The sequence below is a fragment of the Ruditapes philippinarum genome, unplaced genomic scaffold, assembly GCF_026571515.1.
Source record: "Ruditapes philippinarum isolate M1 unplaced genomic scaffold, ASM2657151v2 ctg1850_1_1_1_1, whole genome shotgun sequence".
In the NCBI taxonomy this organism is placed as follows: Eukaryota; Metazoa; Mollusca; class Bivalvia; order Venerida; family Veneridae; genus Ruditapes; species Ruditapes philippinarum.
This window is the reverse complement of record NW_026855403.1, coordinates 27362-45587: the sequence shown is the minus strand read 5'-3', so window position 1 is coordinate 45587 and position 18226 is coordinate 27362. Positions and strand designations below refer to the sequence as shown.

General features: G+C 29.9%; 1 protein-coding gene across 1 annotated transcript; it reads right to left on the bottom strand.

Annotated features, from left to right (window-relative positions):
* Window positions 1–1085: 1085 nt before the first annotated feature.
* On the bottom strand, window positions 1086–7410 carry LOC132743170 (uncharacterized). Its single transcript, XM_060731697.1, has 5 exons — window positions 7395–7410; window positions 3299–3358; window positions 2561–2868; window positions 1777–1878; window positions 1086–1610 (listed from the first exon to the last, which is right to left on the bottom strand). Exons 1-5 carry the CDS (start codon window positions 7408–7410, stop codon window positions 1092–1094), a joined length of 1005 nt encoding a protein of 334 aa, XP_060587680.1. The 3' UTR covers window positions 1086–1091.
* Between the last annotated feature and the right edge of the window lie 10816 nt (window positions 7411–18226).

Genomic DNA, 18226 nt, shown 5'->3' with positions numbered 1-18226 from the left:
TCAACCGGCACATTTGTGCCGTCTGAACATTGTCCGCACTGTTCGTAATTAAGTCAGCTAAATATATGTCATGGAAAATAGTAAAATGAGTAAAATCTTCCGAACACTAGCAGTCAATTTCTACGTCTTATAATAATTATATGGTATAATTTTGGGCCAAGTGCTGTGATGAAAATCGCGTTTCGTAATTTATCATCACTTTATTTTAATAATTAAAAATTAATTTATAATTTCAATTTCTTCCGACTATCGATTTAGAAGATATTTAAGTGTTATGTCATATCCGTTGCATTGGGACCGGTTGAGTTGGGAATGTTCTTCTTTTGATCATGAATTTTCTAAATTCACGTATCTAATTTTATAATGCTTTTGTTACAAATCTCACTTTAGACTATAGGCATATGCTAGGGGTTCATATAGACATCTTGTAATACGAAAACAACCACATATAATTTATTTAAACTTTGAATAATCTAAGAATATAATAACAACATTTTATGCGTTACAATCGGGGTCACCGACACCGGTTTCGAGTAAAAACTAGACATAAATGTATTGTTTACACTTCCAAATGTAATTTAAACCCTTTAACTACTGGCGGCAATTGAATCTACTGAATCAATTGAATCCGGGCCGTATTCGTTTTTCATTATAGATCCTGTAACACAATTTTTTCATGGTTTTATTTCATAAATATGATGCTCAAATTAAGATTTGTCAATATTGTAAGTTCCAATAAGCATTATTTTTAAAGATATTAAACAATTTAACATTTCATGTAAATAAAGGGAGGTAATTAGAAATTTATCTTTTATAAATTTTAAGTCAAATTTTCCAATAAGAAATGAATGCATGTAATTTATTGATTAAATATAATGTGCACAAATACTTGAAGTACACATTTTACATAGTCTTTGATGTTTGAAAATTGTTTTATTTACATAATTATATACATATATTTTTTGCAAGTGTGGTATACACACAGTATCAATATCAATCATAAAACATACAGGATCTTTAAGCACAATAAAATGATTAATGATTTTGTTTTCAGATCGAAAATCCATTTATGATATTCAGCCTAGTAAGGGTTAAAATTCACAAACATCATTTTTGCAATTATTTGTTATTGTGTCTGTTCGATTTATTATTATAACTTCACTCAAAACTTTCATAAATGAATTCGTTTTCTCTTTATGGTAAACTCGGCTTGTTAAAAGTCCTAACACCGATTTATCGTAATTATGACAACTTCCGGTATAAGGCGCACTGACGTCACAATGTTTTGATCCGTGTGGCGCGATGCAGTTTTTATCTAATGCGCACCTTGTCCATGCGCGGATAAGTACTCTGGTAACGGAATTAAAATAGATAAGAACAGAGTTTGCATCCGTGACATGAAAATTTCTGAATTTACAACTGTCTTCGCCTAGGTACTTAAAAGTTCTTGCATCTGTAGTTTTGGTTAAATTCCTCTTAACCATTTCAGGGAAAATGTTAAAAAGCAATCCATATCTTTTAGCTGCCCAAAATACATTCTCAACATCTAATGTTTTAAATCGGACTGAAGAATCCACCCACCATACAAATCCAAACTCCATAAGAAGTATCTGAAAATGAAAAAGTGTTTAACAATATGTCGTCGTGTGTGACGTCAAATACCAAATGGCGTAAAGTATTGTCAGTGAATTTTCTTCTTTTTCTATGAGCATTTAAGACTTGAATAATGAGAAATGATTCATCGTCTACAAACTTATAAAAGGGTAATACACTTACCTGAATTATTATAGGCTTCCATGCCATATACTTTAGAGCTTTAACATGTGTCGGGAATTGGTCAAACGGGAATTTACGAATTTCAAAAGGCATCCCAGAGTCCTGGAAAAAATACCATTCATTTGTATCAGACTTAATTGCATTTCCTAAAGTTACTTGTTCAAACTTTCCTATAAAATATAGTTTTACCTCTCCTTCTATTCCGTAAAAGATGAAGCAATTTTCTCTTTTATATTCAAAGATTACGCAATAGTTTTCTTAGCTCAATGAAGATGTGAAGATGCTTTATCTTGCAGAATTTACTCCGACCAAAACTTATTTTTTATCACAATTATTACATCATTTTACTGAGACCAGGAGTTCGTTTTATAGATATTGCGTGTACAACATCAAAATCGGCACGTTGGTGTTATGAAATTCAAAACAGATCCATATTGCTGTTTGACTTTTTGTCAATTGCTTCGCTATTAAATCTTTCTGGCTACCTAATTAAAAGTCCTATTTTGAGAAAATGCTATATACACATAATCAAGTCTACTAGAATTATATTGAATAAAATTATAAATTATATGACATATGGGTTCATTCAATAACCAATGTTTTTATGTTTTTATAGAAAAATATGAAAATGTATAGCATAATGATATTATTAATTATATGTATGTATACTTTCATTAGGATTGTGTCATATATAATTGAATTTCGTTTTGTAATCTAGACTACGAATATTTTGTTTTTGTAACGTCAGGCTCAATTTACACACAATCTAAATGTCTTTATTTACCTTTATAAGATTCCTTTGTAATTTCGTCATTCCGATGTCGTAAATCAAAAAATCTATTTTTACTCCTTCCACCCGGTTGACAGCACGGCCATGATATGATTTTACAAGGCCAAATAGAAGTGGAAAATATTGACTGGAAATTGCTGTTACTAGCACGGGGCTGCCTTGTCTTTGAGTGATTGGCTGTTTAAGAGATCCACCAATTTTCCACATGTAACTATCCGCTGTACCACCAGGGTAGTTCTCAACAACATGTAGGTTCTCCTCTAGAGTTGCTGCAAAGGTCTCGTTACAGTCTTCATCTACAGCTAAGAACGAGCAACAAAGCAGTTTGAAAAATTTTAATATTTTTAATTATATATAATTTAAACATCTGATGCTTTGAGAAAATCATGAACAATTTACTTTTATGACAAACCAAAAACTTTTATGTTTTAAAAACGACAGATATGTTATAAAGACGTGTCTTTTTTATTTTAGGTATATCATGCAATATTGATTGCAAGTGTATATCATTTATTGTATTTCAGATGCAACATAATTTATGCATATCTTTTATCTTTTATTGAAACAATGTCGGAAGGTCAAACTCTCTTATCTTGTCAAAACTTTTGTAAAAAAGGTTAAAATTGAACACAAAGGCAAAAAAAAAGGAACAGTGCAACATTTCTTGAAGTATTGTCAAGAATGATTTCTTCAGCACTAATTTTAAAACTTTGTAAAAAAATGGGGTCATACTTAGACTTTTATCAGAATTTTCGTGTGCTATTGAATCAAATTCAGCATTCCTTTTCACCTCTGAAATTATACAAAATATATATTTTATAAATAAGTGTCACACCTTCAATATATAGGTCTAATGCTAATTTTCCAACTTTTAATAAAAATCCATCCTCAGTCACTGAACCATTACATACCTAGTCATTACGAATTCAGCAATTTAAGCCACTCAGTCTTGTGGCCGCTAAAGAATTCAATAGAATTGATAAACAACTTTACAGAACAATGAAAGTTAAGGCTTACATTTGTAATTATGTTTTATAATGCCAATACATAAAACAAAAATAAAGAAAATAGCAAAACTTCGAAATAGAAATTTAACCATTCCTGTGTAATATTAAAAACTCTTCTTCTATGGTTTACGGTAAATAGTAGTTGGTTATTATATTAAATTTATATTGAATTAGCATGGTTGACTTTAATATGATAACCTATATAAAGTTACGGCTATTCAATAATGTGACTAAACCTATTTAAATTGTTTACAATTTTTTAATATTTTGATACACTGCGTGTTTTTAATGTATGTTCGAAACAGCTCGAGGGTTAATAAGATGTCCAGATTCATATCGAGTTATAGTATTTAACATATGTGCCTCTACGTTTACATTTACACATATCCTAAACACTTAATTAACAGCAAGACGTTTACATAACTAGATATTTAAAGCTTACACAATATGTTTTTCTTTCCAGATTCCTTATTTGTCGCATTTTATATTTATATTTCTTATTTATGCATGAGTTGGTGCTTGTGTGCATGGACGGTAGCTTGCCCTGTCGTTCATTTGATTTAATCAAATTTTAAACCTAGCTTTTCATGGTTTTCATTTTTGATTGTTAGGCGACTTTTTCCGTTTAGTATATTCAACATTATTTCATTATCACAAAATTGTCATTAACTTTACCATCATGAAAGAAGCTATGTAACTTAATTTAAAGAAAAATATCCACCGTTTAATTAAAAAATATCGACAAACATCGCTAGTTTACGTTTCCGACATTTATTAATAAAGCGTCAAGGACTTTGTTATTTCCACAAAGTGTTTTAAACGATGGAAAGCTTCTAAAAGTTTGATAGAAATATCTACTGAAAATTTAGACAAATTTGATACTCGGTATTTCAATTTTCAAGGGACAGCTCATTCGATGGTTGATGGATAAAACTCAAGAAACGAGAAACTGCTGCATTGATGAAAATCCCTTGTCAATAGTTTCTAAAATAACTGAAAAGAAAACAACAACACTGAAATTTCCAATAAATGATGATATTATCTATCGTTCTGTCGAATGTCTATTATGCTAGGCTTTCTTTTATATTCAGATAATCTTAGTTTTATTTTGTGTTAGAAATTTAACCAAAACAACAGATGCTTAACGGTATTGCTTCTCAGACAAAATGACGATATTTAATTACAACTCATTACTATTATAGAGCTGACTTTTAGCAGCATGATATTGTAACATCAATAAAACATGAAACAGCTGATTAAATTCCGTATTCAAATCTTTCCAAATTATCTAAAATCCATCTAAAGATATTCCCTACAGACTGACATATAATAAAAACATTTGTATTTAAAGGAAATCCTGTCACTTCTCATTATTGGAAATGATGCTTAGACAAAATTGCTTAGAAATAGGAGGCGACCGTAATGGGTGTTTAAAGATCATCTGTGAGACGAAATTAGCCTTTGTGAATTTAGAAACACATTGTGGTGGTATTTGTTAGATTGCTTAAAATGCATGTTTCAAAAAAGTATTGAATTGAAGATTTCCGCGAAAAAATATTCTTAGTTTTTTAATGTATTTTGTACGTTAAAAGGGACTCCACTATGCTATTTTGACAGTACTTTTTTCAACAATTTATTTTTTTGAAGTGGTGTACGATTTAATGTAAGTCAGGACTAATAATATGATTTGTGCGAAAAAATGCAAATAATTGCTCACTACGTTTTTCTCAGAATAATCACTTTTCAATGAACAAAATGACCTAGAAGTGAAGAACGATATAACTCAAATCAGGCTACGAATCGAATGAAAAAATCGCTTTTTAAATAGTAATTCTGAGTCTGTTTTGTATCATCCTTGGCATATTTGCTCATGTTAAGTGTCTACGTGGATCTTTGTTAGAATTTCAAAGCTTCCTCACATGCAATAATCCAAAGGCCCTGTCTGGTTTCAAACCCACCACGGTTAGGGGCAAGTGGTTAAAAGTAAAAGACCTAAACCAATCGGCCACTGACGCACCTAAAACAGTCACGTCCTGTGAATATATATATTCCAACGGAGTCGAGCAAAACCTGATCACTCCAGTTTTTGTACAACAGCAGTTATCCGCTATACGTTGTAGCGCGAATAATTTGACAAAAATATCTTTCTCGTCAATCAGGCAGAATCCTTTAATGTGAAAATGTGATAAACTTGAATTATCTGTCTCTTGATTTAAATGAAATGGGTTTATAATCATATGACTTTATCAGTTTAGTGATGTATCTTATACATATAAGCCGATAAGCTTTAAAAGATTAATCTTATTTTATACAGATACAATTTGTTTCAAGCGCAATGTTCAAATATATCATTTATTTTATTTAGAATATACATCTTTTAAAACATAATTAAAATTTCATTACCTTAGCTCAGGCATTGTTCACGAAATTTTGAATTCGACTCGTCATAGCAACTTATTTTAATAGGTCACGTGTTTAATTGGCCACTTCTTCTAAAATAAAGATACAAAGAAAGATCTTTTTAAGAGACTCTTGTTTATGTTTACTCTTAGAATACAATTAAGATATTATTTACTGGAAAACAATCAATCATTAATACAAATATTCATGTTACCCTTTATCTAATTTATATTATTCTTTGCCACCTTTCTGGCTTCCGCATTGCCTTTAATATTTGAGACATCAGTTTTGCAGCCACTATTCATTCCTGCGTGATTGTAAGGGTTCAAATAACTGGAGTATATGCATCTCATCGCTCCAGCACGGAGGTTAGCTAAATCATCACTCCTTTTATGTTTCCGCCATATGACCTAAATTGTGTTGGTGCGCCGTAAAACCAAACAAACAATAAAATTTTCCGTAAAGCGCTCTTGTTTATGATTCAAGTACTAGTACACATTTCTCCCTCTGGGTAACAAAGCGTTTCTTTGTCATTAAATTATTTTTAAGTTTTCAGAAATCTGAAAATCTTTTCAAGCAGTCAGATAATCTTCACAGAGATTTCATCATTTAATTTAGTTCTATAACCGAAAATTCCCATAAGGTTTATCCTGCATTTAGTTATCAAAAAATCCACAAACACAATAATTATCATTTTAGCAGTGCTGGTACAATCTTTCACAGTAATTACAAACATAATAACAATTCCTGTCGGAAATTATTGAAGAAGAAAAATAAGATGAAAGTTTTATTATACATATATCCCATTAAACACTTAGGTTAATACTAAACGAGTTCTAACCGTTTTGTCATGGCTGTTATAAGATATAATAAAATAAGAAATAATTCACTTTTTACAATCTTAAGTATTCGCTCAAATGATTAAAATTAAATCTTGCAAAGAAGTCACAAATTCCAAACTATTTCATACTTATAAAGTATTTAACAGTAAATATTACAAACATTGTTAAATTGTTATGATACGAATCTAATACATCATTTCTTTTCACATTCGTTGAATAGAGAAGTTTCCTATGATTGTTTGGAACTCATTGAACTAATGATGTTGTGCACTGATAAAGTTAATAATATTTATGGCACATAATTCTTATCATTCCTTTTATCTTCACAACATAATGAAAGTGTAAAGGATTGTTTAGCATCTGTAAAAAGTTGCCATGTACTTTATCTCAGTGATTTTATGTTGTGTTGTGCCTTCCTTCGTTTCCATTTATTTTTGTTGAATTATTGCCTAAGCCGTTGCTGGAATGGTGGGCGTAAGATGTGTTACATCTTACAGTATCTCTCCTGAACCGCTGTAATCAAACAGAGCTTTATTTTTGAAAATGATATACATATGTATGTTTACTTAATAAACATACCATGTATTGCCAACATCTGTACACATATCAAATGATTAACAATATAGATACTATGTCTATGTCTTGTAAATCAATTTTTGAGGCAAAATCTCATCAATTGCAAATGTACTTGTCATGAAGAAAGAATGTCATTTCTCGAAACGTTAAAAAAAGAAATATTCTTGTTTTTTAGTCTGTCAGTGATCTAAAAGGGAAACGGAAACACAAAGTCAGACAACTATGAAAATGGAACAATAAATTAATTCGAAAAACAAAAACTAAAAGTATAATGAAAGTTGAAATGCCATGTATAATGTTTCACGAAATACTTATGTCACATATTCATTGATGAATAATTCTTCAGTGGCATGTGGTGTCGCGAACTTGTTCATCACGTTGCTATATTATTCGTTTCTGATGCACTTAAGCATTTTACACAAGTCCGGTGAGATGGCATTCTAAATGAAAAGAACTACTATTTTTGTCCTAACTACTTTACCAATTTACATCTTTGAACAATGTTCTAAAAGCATCTAAGTTGTAATGCTTTTACCGTCTTTGAAGTGAAAATTCTATGTATTACATTTCTCTAAAAGTCATGTCTCCGGATATCTTAAAAAGTAAATGGTTACAAATAAGATTTGTCAGTAATGTTGCAGAAACTACTCCGTTAAATATAAAGAGCCACAAAATTTGCTTTTAACCCTACAATACTATTTGCTTGTGCGTTTACATTAGGTCTTAGGCTAGCTATTTTCGATATCTCAATATAGCACAAATTAAATTTTGTCAAATCTGTCAAGTAATAATGATTTTATACGAAATATATGGCGGCTACAGTTGAATTATTGTAAAACTTTCCTCTTGCAGATAATGAGTATATACTATATGGTATATTTCCTTGGCATCTAATATTCATAAAAACACATATGTAGTAAAAATTCTTACGTTGTGTTCAATAACAAACTGGTCTGATAGTTTTTATTATGCGTAAATTAACATACAAATTGGTCCTTGAAATTTCCGATCGTTTGCTGATATTTTAAAGTGAATTACGAAATGTATATTACATAACCATACACATAACACACATAATTGAATGCAAAGGTAATAGTTTGTCACACAAATAAACAGCCAGTACTTAAAATAATTAAAATGAAATATCAATCACAAATATATTTGTAATAGAAATATATGATGGTGATGAAATTGATTGATGATTGTATTATTTATTGTTTTGTTCCAAGTTTTATTATCTTTGTTTTATGTTCATAAATGCTTGGTTTTGTTTAACATTCGAGTTTCCTCAGCTTTTGTTTAGTTGCAGTTTAATTAAACACTAGATGCTAAACGACTGAAGGCCACCCGTCTATCCCATAAATTTTTGTAATTTGGTCTTTTTTTAAAGAGAAAATGTCGATATATAATTATTATTTTTTACTTTTTGGAGTATAAACTTTCAGCCGCATGATAATGTATCATCAGTAAAACATGAAAAACTGATTAAATTCCTTGTTCATATCTTTCCAAATCATCAAAAATCCATCAAAAGATATTCCCTACCAAAAGATATTCCCTACAGACTGACATATAATAAAACATTGTGTGGACAGCTTTTTACATACGCCGCTTCTAATGGGATGGCACTTTCATTCAAGGTTCCATGATCACCGGAAGAATGTAAAAATGGCATTTGATTCCTTTTGCTTTGAAATTTGCAATATGTCAAACATTGAAACACGTTGACACTGTGGTGTATGGTACCTGTACACAATAAATACACTAACGTGTATCAATCCTAAAACTGAATTAGATGAGTGCGGTTGCTTAGTGATGTGTCATCCTCTCAACCGCGTATTTTGGTATGAGCCCTACTATCATTATATCTGATATGATTTTAGTACTAGTTTGTCAGATCTAAAATGAGGGGCTCTGAACTAACCTACATACCGTGGTATTAATCTCCATTAGGAACAATTTAAAATAGTAAATGATACAAAAACACTGGTAAATATGCAGTATAAAGCAATGTAAAATGGAATTCCAGCAACATAGTTATCGACAAATTAAAAAATGTTGATATTAGGATATATGTTAAATTTCACAACAAAATCTAAAATTAATATACCGTAGATTGCAGGTTATAACAAATTTTATTTCTATGCCATCAATATGTAGCTTCATTAACAATTAACGTTCTTTGTCAATTTTTATTTACAATGTGACAAAATATGTTCTATTGATAATAATATATAAAAAATATCATATGCAGACAGGCGAGCAAATTGAAAAAAGATAATGAACATAGTTTGTAACATAAAGAAATAAACAGCTATGTCGATAAATATTTGTTCGAAATATCTACAAAAAATATTAATACGAGCACTGTTGACTCCCGGTGTTCAAAAATTTAATGAATCGGGCAGCTCACTTCATCGTTGATCAATACAATTCGAGATATAAAGAGCTGCTGCATTGATGAAATCCCTTGTCAATAGTTTCTTAAATAACAGAAAAAGCCCTGAAATTTCCAATGAATGATGATATTATTTATCGTTCTGCCGAATGTCCATTAGTGCTGGGCTTTCGTTTACTTTCGGATAATCTCAGTTTTAATTTTTCCCAGACATTTAACCAAAACAACAGATGTTTAACGGTATTGCTTCTCAGACAAAATGACGATATATAATAACAACTCATTACTATTCTAGAGCTGACTTTCAGCAGTATGATATTGTTACATCAATAAAACATGACACAGCTGATTAACTTCCGTATTCAAATCTTTCCAAATCATCTAAAATCCATCTAAAGATATTCCCTACAGACTGACATATAATAAAAACATTTGTATCAAATGAAATCCTGTCACTTCTCATTATTGGAAATGATACATAGACAAAATTGCTTAGAAATAGGAGGCGACCGTAATGGGTGTTAAAAGACCATCTGTAAGACGAAATTAGCCCTTGTGGGTTCGAATTACTAGAGTCTATACATCTCTTAGCTCCAGCAGGTGAGGTTGTTGTGACCCGTGGTGTTGCTTTAAGTTTTTAATACCCTACGTAAGACAAAGTCACTTTTCCATTTTAGTTTCCGCAATATGACCTAAATTGTGTTGGTGTTGTAAAACCAAACAAACATACAAACAGAAATATTATTCTTTGAGAAATAATGATGATCCTATACGTATATAAAAATAATACAATAAATGCTGTTTATCAGCTCAGATTTTATCAAAAACCAACAACGCATTTGTAAATTTAAAACATAGGTTATTTGATTACATTTTGTACCCTTCATTTACATTAGTTTTTTCATCAATTACATTGCAGGTTTCCCATGTAGCGCATTTGTTAATATTCCAACACAAGTACACATTCATCCGGGTAACAAAGCGTTTCTTTGTCATTAAATTATTATCACAAGTTTTCAGAAATCTGGAAATCTCTGTGAACAGTACGGTAATTTTCATCATTAGTTATTTAACAGAAAGTTCAAAAATCCCATAAGGTTTATCCTGCATTTAGTAACCAAAAAGCCACACAAAACATTGTTATCATTTTAGCAGTGCTGTTGCAATCTATTACAGTAAATTTGATTTCACAAATAGAAACGATTCCTGCTGGAAATATTGAAGAAAAAGAAACGGACTCAACAGATGTAGAAGACGACGAGAAAATTATTAAACTTATTTAATTTACTTCTAAATTTATACATCAAAACTAATCTATAGTTCTAAAACGTTTTGTCACGGCTGTTATTAGATATAACAAAACAAAATAATATTTAGTATATACAATCTGGAGTATCAGTTCAAATAATTATGAAATCAGATATTCTAAAGAAGTAATGAATTTCAAACTATTTCATACTAACAAAGTATCTAACAAATAATATAACGAAAATTGTTAAAATATGATAAACAAGATCATCAAGGGAAGTCTATGATATGAATCTAATAAATCATTCTTTTCACATTCGCTAAATAGATAAGATTGCTAAGATTGTTCTGTACTGATTAAACTAAGATTTGTTTGTAACGTGTACTGTAGAAAAAATTAGATAAATTTTATAATATTTATGGAATATAATTTCTATTACACTTCAAGTCCTAAATCATAAAGCGTTAAGTGTTCTTTATCATTTTTTTAAAATCTGTCCCTGCCTTTATCAAAGTGTTTTAATATTGCTTAAAAACTTCCTCCGGTTTCATTCATTGTTAATGGATTATTGGCTTAGCCGGTGCTGGGGCTGTAAGATGTATTACATCTTTCATTATCTCTAATGAGCAGCCGCAATTAAACAGAGCTTTACTTTTGAAAATGATACAATATATATCAAATATATTGTCAACATCTTTTTAAATGTCAACAAATTAAAAATAACATTTATGACAGTATGTCTTATAAATCAATTTCTGAGTTAAATTCCATAGATTGAAAATGTAAGTGCTGAGTCAAGAATAAAGAATCTCATTACCCGAAACTTCAAAGGATATAAATAGTTTGGTTCATTTATCTATATCAGTGAACAAAAACGGGAACACAATGGCAGGAAACTATTAAAATGGAATAAAAGCGTAATTAGAAAATACAAACAAACTAAAAATATAATGAAAGTTGTAATGCCATGTACAATGTTTTACGGAATACTTATGTCACATACAATCTTTTTTATTGATAAATGATTCCTTAGTGTCTTGTTATATCACGTACTTGTTAACCATTTTGCTATATCATTTGTTTATGGTGCACTTAAGCAGTTTACAAAAGTCTGGTGAGATGGCATTCTAAATTAAAAGAACAATTATTCTTGTCACAACTACTTTAGCAATTTACATCTTTGAATAATGTACAAAAAGCATCTAAGTTCTAATGGTTTGACCGTCTTTGAAGTGAAAATCCTATGAAAGCATTACATTTATCTAAAAGTCATGTCTCCGGATATCTTAAAAAGTAAATGGTTACAAATAAGATTTGTCAGTAATGTTGCAGAAACTACTCCGGTGAATATAAAGGGCCACAAAGATATTGCATTGCGTTTAACCCTACAATACTATTTTCTTGTGCGTTTGCATTACCGTTATTTAAATTTTATAGTACTTGTTAAAATTTGTCAAATCTTTAAATTAAATATGATTTTATACGAAATGATTGGCGGCTACTGTTGAACTAATGTATAACTTGACTCGTATCTTTAATCTTGCAGGTACGGAATACTATATGATACATATTTCCTTGGCATGTAATTTTCATACAAAAACAGGTCGAGCAAATATTGATAACATAGTGTAAAATAGATATTAGATTTATACAAATAATAAGAAACTCCTTGATAAAGAGGGGTTTAACCCTTGAAGCATTGGAGGTTGAAAATTTGTGGAGTAGATAATTATTTATTTAAATGGTCATAAACTAAACACCAGACGCTAAACGAATGAATGCTACATGTCAATCTCATGAAAGTTTGTAATTTGGTCTTATTTAAAGAGGAAATTTCGATATATAATTATTATTCTTTATCTTTTCGAGTATGATTTTCAGAAACATGATTTTTTTACATCAATAAAACATAGAAAACTTATTAACTTCCGTGTTCAAATCTTTCCAAATCATCTAAAATTGATCAAAAGATATTCTCCACAGACTGACATATAATAAAAACATTTGTATCAAATGAAATCCTGTCACTTTTTATTATTTATTTAGAAATATCACATAGACAAAACGGGATAGAAATACGAGGCGATCGTAATGGATGTATAGTTAAGTTCGTCTTTGAGACTAAATAAGCTTTAATGATACTATTTGTAATGGACGATTGCCACCTCTGTTAACCAATAACTATTTATTAAAAACAAAACACTGATATACGAATAGATTAAGATTTTTATGATATATTCAAATTTTCCTAATTTCTCATGTAATACTATGTGAAATTTATAGCACATTGGTGTTGATATTCATACCTTCAATTTCTTGTTTTTCAAAAAGGGAATAAAATTATTAAATACATTTTTTTATGTTTGACATGACCTATTTTGATTCAACTCTATGAAAACAAAGATTTCAAATGCTGAAACAATTGGGGTTTTTTTTAAGGTCACACCAACATTAATAAGGTGGTATGGATAATTATTTGAAGATTGCTAATATGGATAAAATAGACAACTGGAGGAATATGATTTCTTAGTTAAACTGTGAGTGATGAGACTCATTGTTAAGATATTGCAGATTTGAATCTGTTCCAAATATATTTATCTTTATTGTATTAACCTAAATTCTTCCGACAGCTTTTCTGTTGAACCGAAAGGTGTAATCAGTCAAATGTACAATTTATTAATTGGCATGTATGAAAACAATAATTAACTACAGAAAAAAATAATCCACAAACAAGTTATCACCTTTCATCTAACTATGAATACAATGTATTTAGTATTTTAAATCTCTGTGAAATACGATATAAGGCTAGTAAAGATATAAGTCATTTTCTCATCAAAGCTGAGGAATCCTAAAATGACAAAATGTGGTAAACCAGAATTTGTGACAGACACTATCAGTCCCTTGAGTTATTTATCTTGTGACTTCATCATTTTACTAGTGAAATATCTTAGAAAGATTAGCCCGACGTCCCCGACGGAATTTATTTGACAAATTTATTTCACGAAATTTCAGCGTGTTAAATCTCGCGGGTATTTGAAAACACAAGGGCTAATATAACAGTAAAATAGTGTGAAATGATTACTCAGATTTAACATAAGCAGTATTTAGAACATCTTATACAAGACCCGCTTCACGCATTAAATATTTTATATAAACAATTGCCCAATCCACTTAAATTGTTACACGCAGCATTGTTTCTGCTTTATGAAAATATCAACAATAATATTGAAATAAATCGCAAAAAAAGAACCCAAAGAAACAAAACACAAACAAATCCATCCAAAATAAAGACAAAAATAAAGAAAGCATAAAAGGTTTAAAAATGACAAAGGAAAAGCAGTCAAACCAGACGACAAAAGTAATTTAGCAGAGCTGGTAAATAATTGGCACATGTTTTTACTTGTAAATCATTTTGATTTTGATTCTAAAATAATGCAAACATGAATTTGTAATACTAGCGTGTTTTATTTACCAATATAAGCCGGTGAAGATATATTGAAGAAAATAGTCTAAATGAGATATGACCCGAGGTGAATGTAGAAACAAGTAGACCTCAAAAAACTTAACTTGCCCTTACAGTCAATTGAACAACTCGATATGTTTTATGGAAAATCCTTTTCAGATTAGGATATTCATTTGTAAATGTCGTTATTGAAAAGTATGATGTTATATAATTCAGTGATAATTTGTCTTATATGTAATTTTGATATTTTATGTTCAATATCATTTATATCTTTTGTTCAGCTTGCTGATGAAATATAAAACAAAGTTTAAGAGAGAATCCAAGTAAAAGATCACCGTTTTTGATCATTACAGCCAATTTCACAATGTTCAGGAAAAGTGATTTATTCTGTGTATTCCCAGATGTTTAATTCCACCATTAGGTTATATCCCACTAGATTTATTCTGTATTAAAATCCCGTATAAATGCATTCCCGACAAACGAATATTCAGATGTAAGCGGGGAGGCCATTCATCATAACAAAAATTGGAAACATTCTAATGGTTTTGGCGTTTTAGGTATTTACAAAGTTAATGTATTATTTAACAATCAAAACCTTATATACTACTTTCGTTTTCAGGACACAAAATTGGGATCATAGAGATAAGGACTCAAGAGATATTCTAAAGAGGTTACGAACTATTTTCTATTGTAGTTAGACTGTATTATTCGAAATCAAGACTTATGCAGGACTATGGTGGAAATAAGTTCCTGTATCATTTCGGGCATTTCTTATGTTTTATAACAGATAAAAAATCAGTTCAAATATGGTGTAACTAGAATAATGTAACAATATCATATTGTTGATATTCTGTTTCCATAGTATATACACATTCTCGACGAAGTTGTAATACATTTACCGTATATCAATGCGAACGAATAATTATACACACTTCCATGTGATGGACAGCTAACGTTCAATTTGTTTAGTGCTAACTTGCGTGGGAAAACAACTATAAAAACTGAGGTCATCCGAATGAAAAGGAAAGCCCATTACTTATTGACATACTATGTATACAATGAAACAGAACAATGAAATAGTTCATCAATCATTGTAAATATTTATATCTGTATTTGATATTTCTATCAGTTATATTTTCTTTAGACAGTTCCTTTGTATGATAAAGTATATCCTTTATATGATTCCATTTGCTTGTGGTTCAGAATGATAAATTAATATTTATTGTATATACTAGTGTAAGAAAAGGAAGATATCTTTAATTGTTAAAGATTTGCCGAAACTTGTGTATATGGTTCTCTACAATAAATGGCTATTTGCTCTTTGAATACACTTAAATTAGTAAATAAAGTACAATTAGCAATTTCGAACGGTTTGAAGAATTTAATAACTGTGTCCTGATTTAATTCTAAAGGGACTCCCTGAGACATGTAGGGACTGAAAATATTTTTCCGAGATTGGTATACATATTGGTGTAGGTCAAGACAGATAACTTCTGTGCAAATTTTCAGATCATTCCCTCAATCTGTTTTCCATAATATTCAGTTGTTCTGTTTGTTTATTTTTTTGTGTGTTCCTTAAGTGTTGCATTACTTTCGCTTAAAGCCGACCAAGAAACACACAAAGAATTCGATATTCCATTTAATTATGAGTGTATTCCTTTTGCTGGATTTTTCAATTTTAAGTCCTTTTTATGTTTTTTTAGGATTTGTTCATCACCGTGGGGTCTGTTTAAACATTTTGAAATATTTATCATCATTTTTTGAAATGTTATTCATTCATAAGGTTTTACTTCATAGACATTCAAATAGTTTTAGTAAAAGAAACATACAAATATGTAAATTGCTTCAGTATATGTGTCATGAATGATTTTCTTTTCTCTTAGAGTGTCATTTGACCGGATTTGAGTACGGCGTTTAAATGCCCAGGGGACGAAAATCTACGTGTCGATGCAGAAAAAAAAGGATCGATTCATATAATATCAAGTATTTTCTAGAACGAGCTATATTGCATTCATAATTCAATTTTTCACGATTATTCTTTTATTGTAATATTAAGGTTTTTCTCGTTGATGCATTTTTTAAAGACAGATAAAATAATAACACGATATTCTATGATCAAGTATTTTTATAAGATGAAAGTGATTTAGAGAGAATTGATTTTTAATCTGTAATAAAACATAAGACATGATACAGGAACTTATTTTCACCATAGTCCTGCATAAGTCTTGATTTCGAATAACACAGTCTAACTACAATAGAGAATAGTTCGTAACCTCTTTAGAATATCTCTTGAGTCCGTATCTCTATAACCCCAATATTGAGTCCTTGAAGCGAAGGTAATATATAAGGTTTTGTTTAAAATAATACATTAACTTTGTTAAGACCTAAAACGCCTAAAATGTTTCCAATTTTTGTAATGATGAATGGCCTCTTCGCATACACCTAATAAAACATTTGTCGGGAATGCATTTATGCGGGATTTTAATGTAGAATAAATCTAGTGGGATATAATTAAAGGTGGAATTGAACATCTGGGAATGCACAGAATTAATCATCTTTCCAGAACATTGTAAAAATGAGCTTTATGACAAAAACAGTGATCTTTTACTCCGATCATCTCTAAAACTTTGTTATATTTTTTTATCAGCAAGTTGAACAAAAGAAATAATTTTTACTGAACACATAAAATGACATACAAGACAAAATGTCGTTATTAAAAAAACACGTGTCTCTCGGTGTAATTGTGCATATTAGCAGCCCGAAAATTGTTATTACAATTCAATGGTTGAAAATGTGCAATGTTTGAAATGAATTATATAGCTTCACAATATATTATTTCTTTCAATAACGACATCTACAAATGAATAACCTGATCTTCTTTCTTAGTGCATTATTATTGTTGTTTTTGATAAAGCAAAATAAAACAATGCACTATTCTCCATTGTATGTGCATTGGACAATTGTTTATATATTATTACATCTTATGCATGAAGCGGGTCTTGTATTAAATATAAGAAAATGCTTTTTGTGTTAAATCTGAATAGAAAGTTCATAATTTCACAACACTTAGATGTTATATTTACCCTTGTGTTTTCAAATACCCACGAGTTTTAACACGCTGAAATTTCGGGAAACAAATTTGTCAAATAAATCTTAAAAATCAATTCCGTCGGGGAAGTCGGGCTAATCTTTCTAAGATATTTCACTAGTAAAATGATGAAGTCACAAGATTAGTAACTCAAGGGACTGATAGTGTCTGTCACAAATTCTGGTTTACCACATTTTTGTCATACAGGATTCATCAGCTTTGAAGAGAAAATGTTTAGTTATATCTTTACAAGCCTTATATCGTATTTCACAGAGAATTAAAATACTAAATACATTGTATTCGCATTTTTAGGAAACGCGAAAACTTGACTGTGGATTATTTACTTCTGTAGTTAATTATTGTTTTCATACATGCCAATTAATAAATGGTACATTTGACTGATTACACCATTCGGCTCAACAGAACAGCTGTCGGAAGAATTTAGGTTAATACAATAAAGGTAAATATATTTGGAACAGATTCAAATCTATAATATCTTAACAATGAGTCTCATCACTCACAGTTTAACTAAGAAATCATATTCCTCCTTTATTTGCCAGTTGTTCTATTTTATCCATATAAGCAATCTTCCAAAAATTATCCATACCACCTTATTGGTGTACGTGTGATCCTGAAA

What these genes read in the sequence shown, in the direction of transcription:
- LOC132743170 (XM_060731697.1), bottom strand. An exon ending in AAATTCTGATAAAAGTCTAA is followed by an intron (nt 2,869 to 3,298) that starts GTATGACCCCAT and finishes GCTCGTTCTTAG; the next exon opens with CTGTAGATGAAGACTGTAAC. An exon ending in GGAAGCCTATAATAATTCAG is followed by an intron (nt 1,611 to 1,776) that starts GTAAGTGTATTA and finishes TTTCATTTTCAG; the next exon opens with ATACTTCTTATGGAGTTTGG.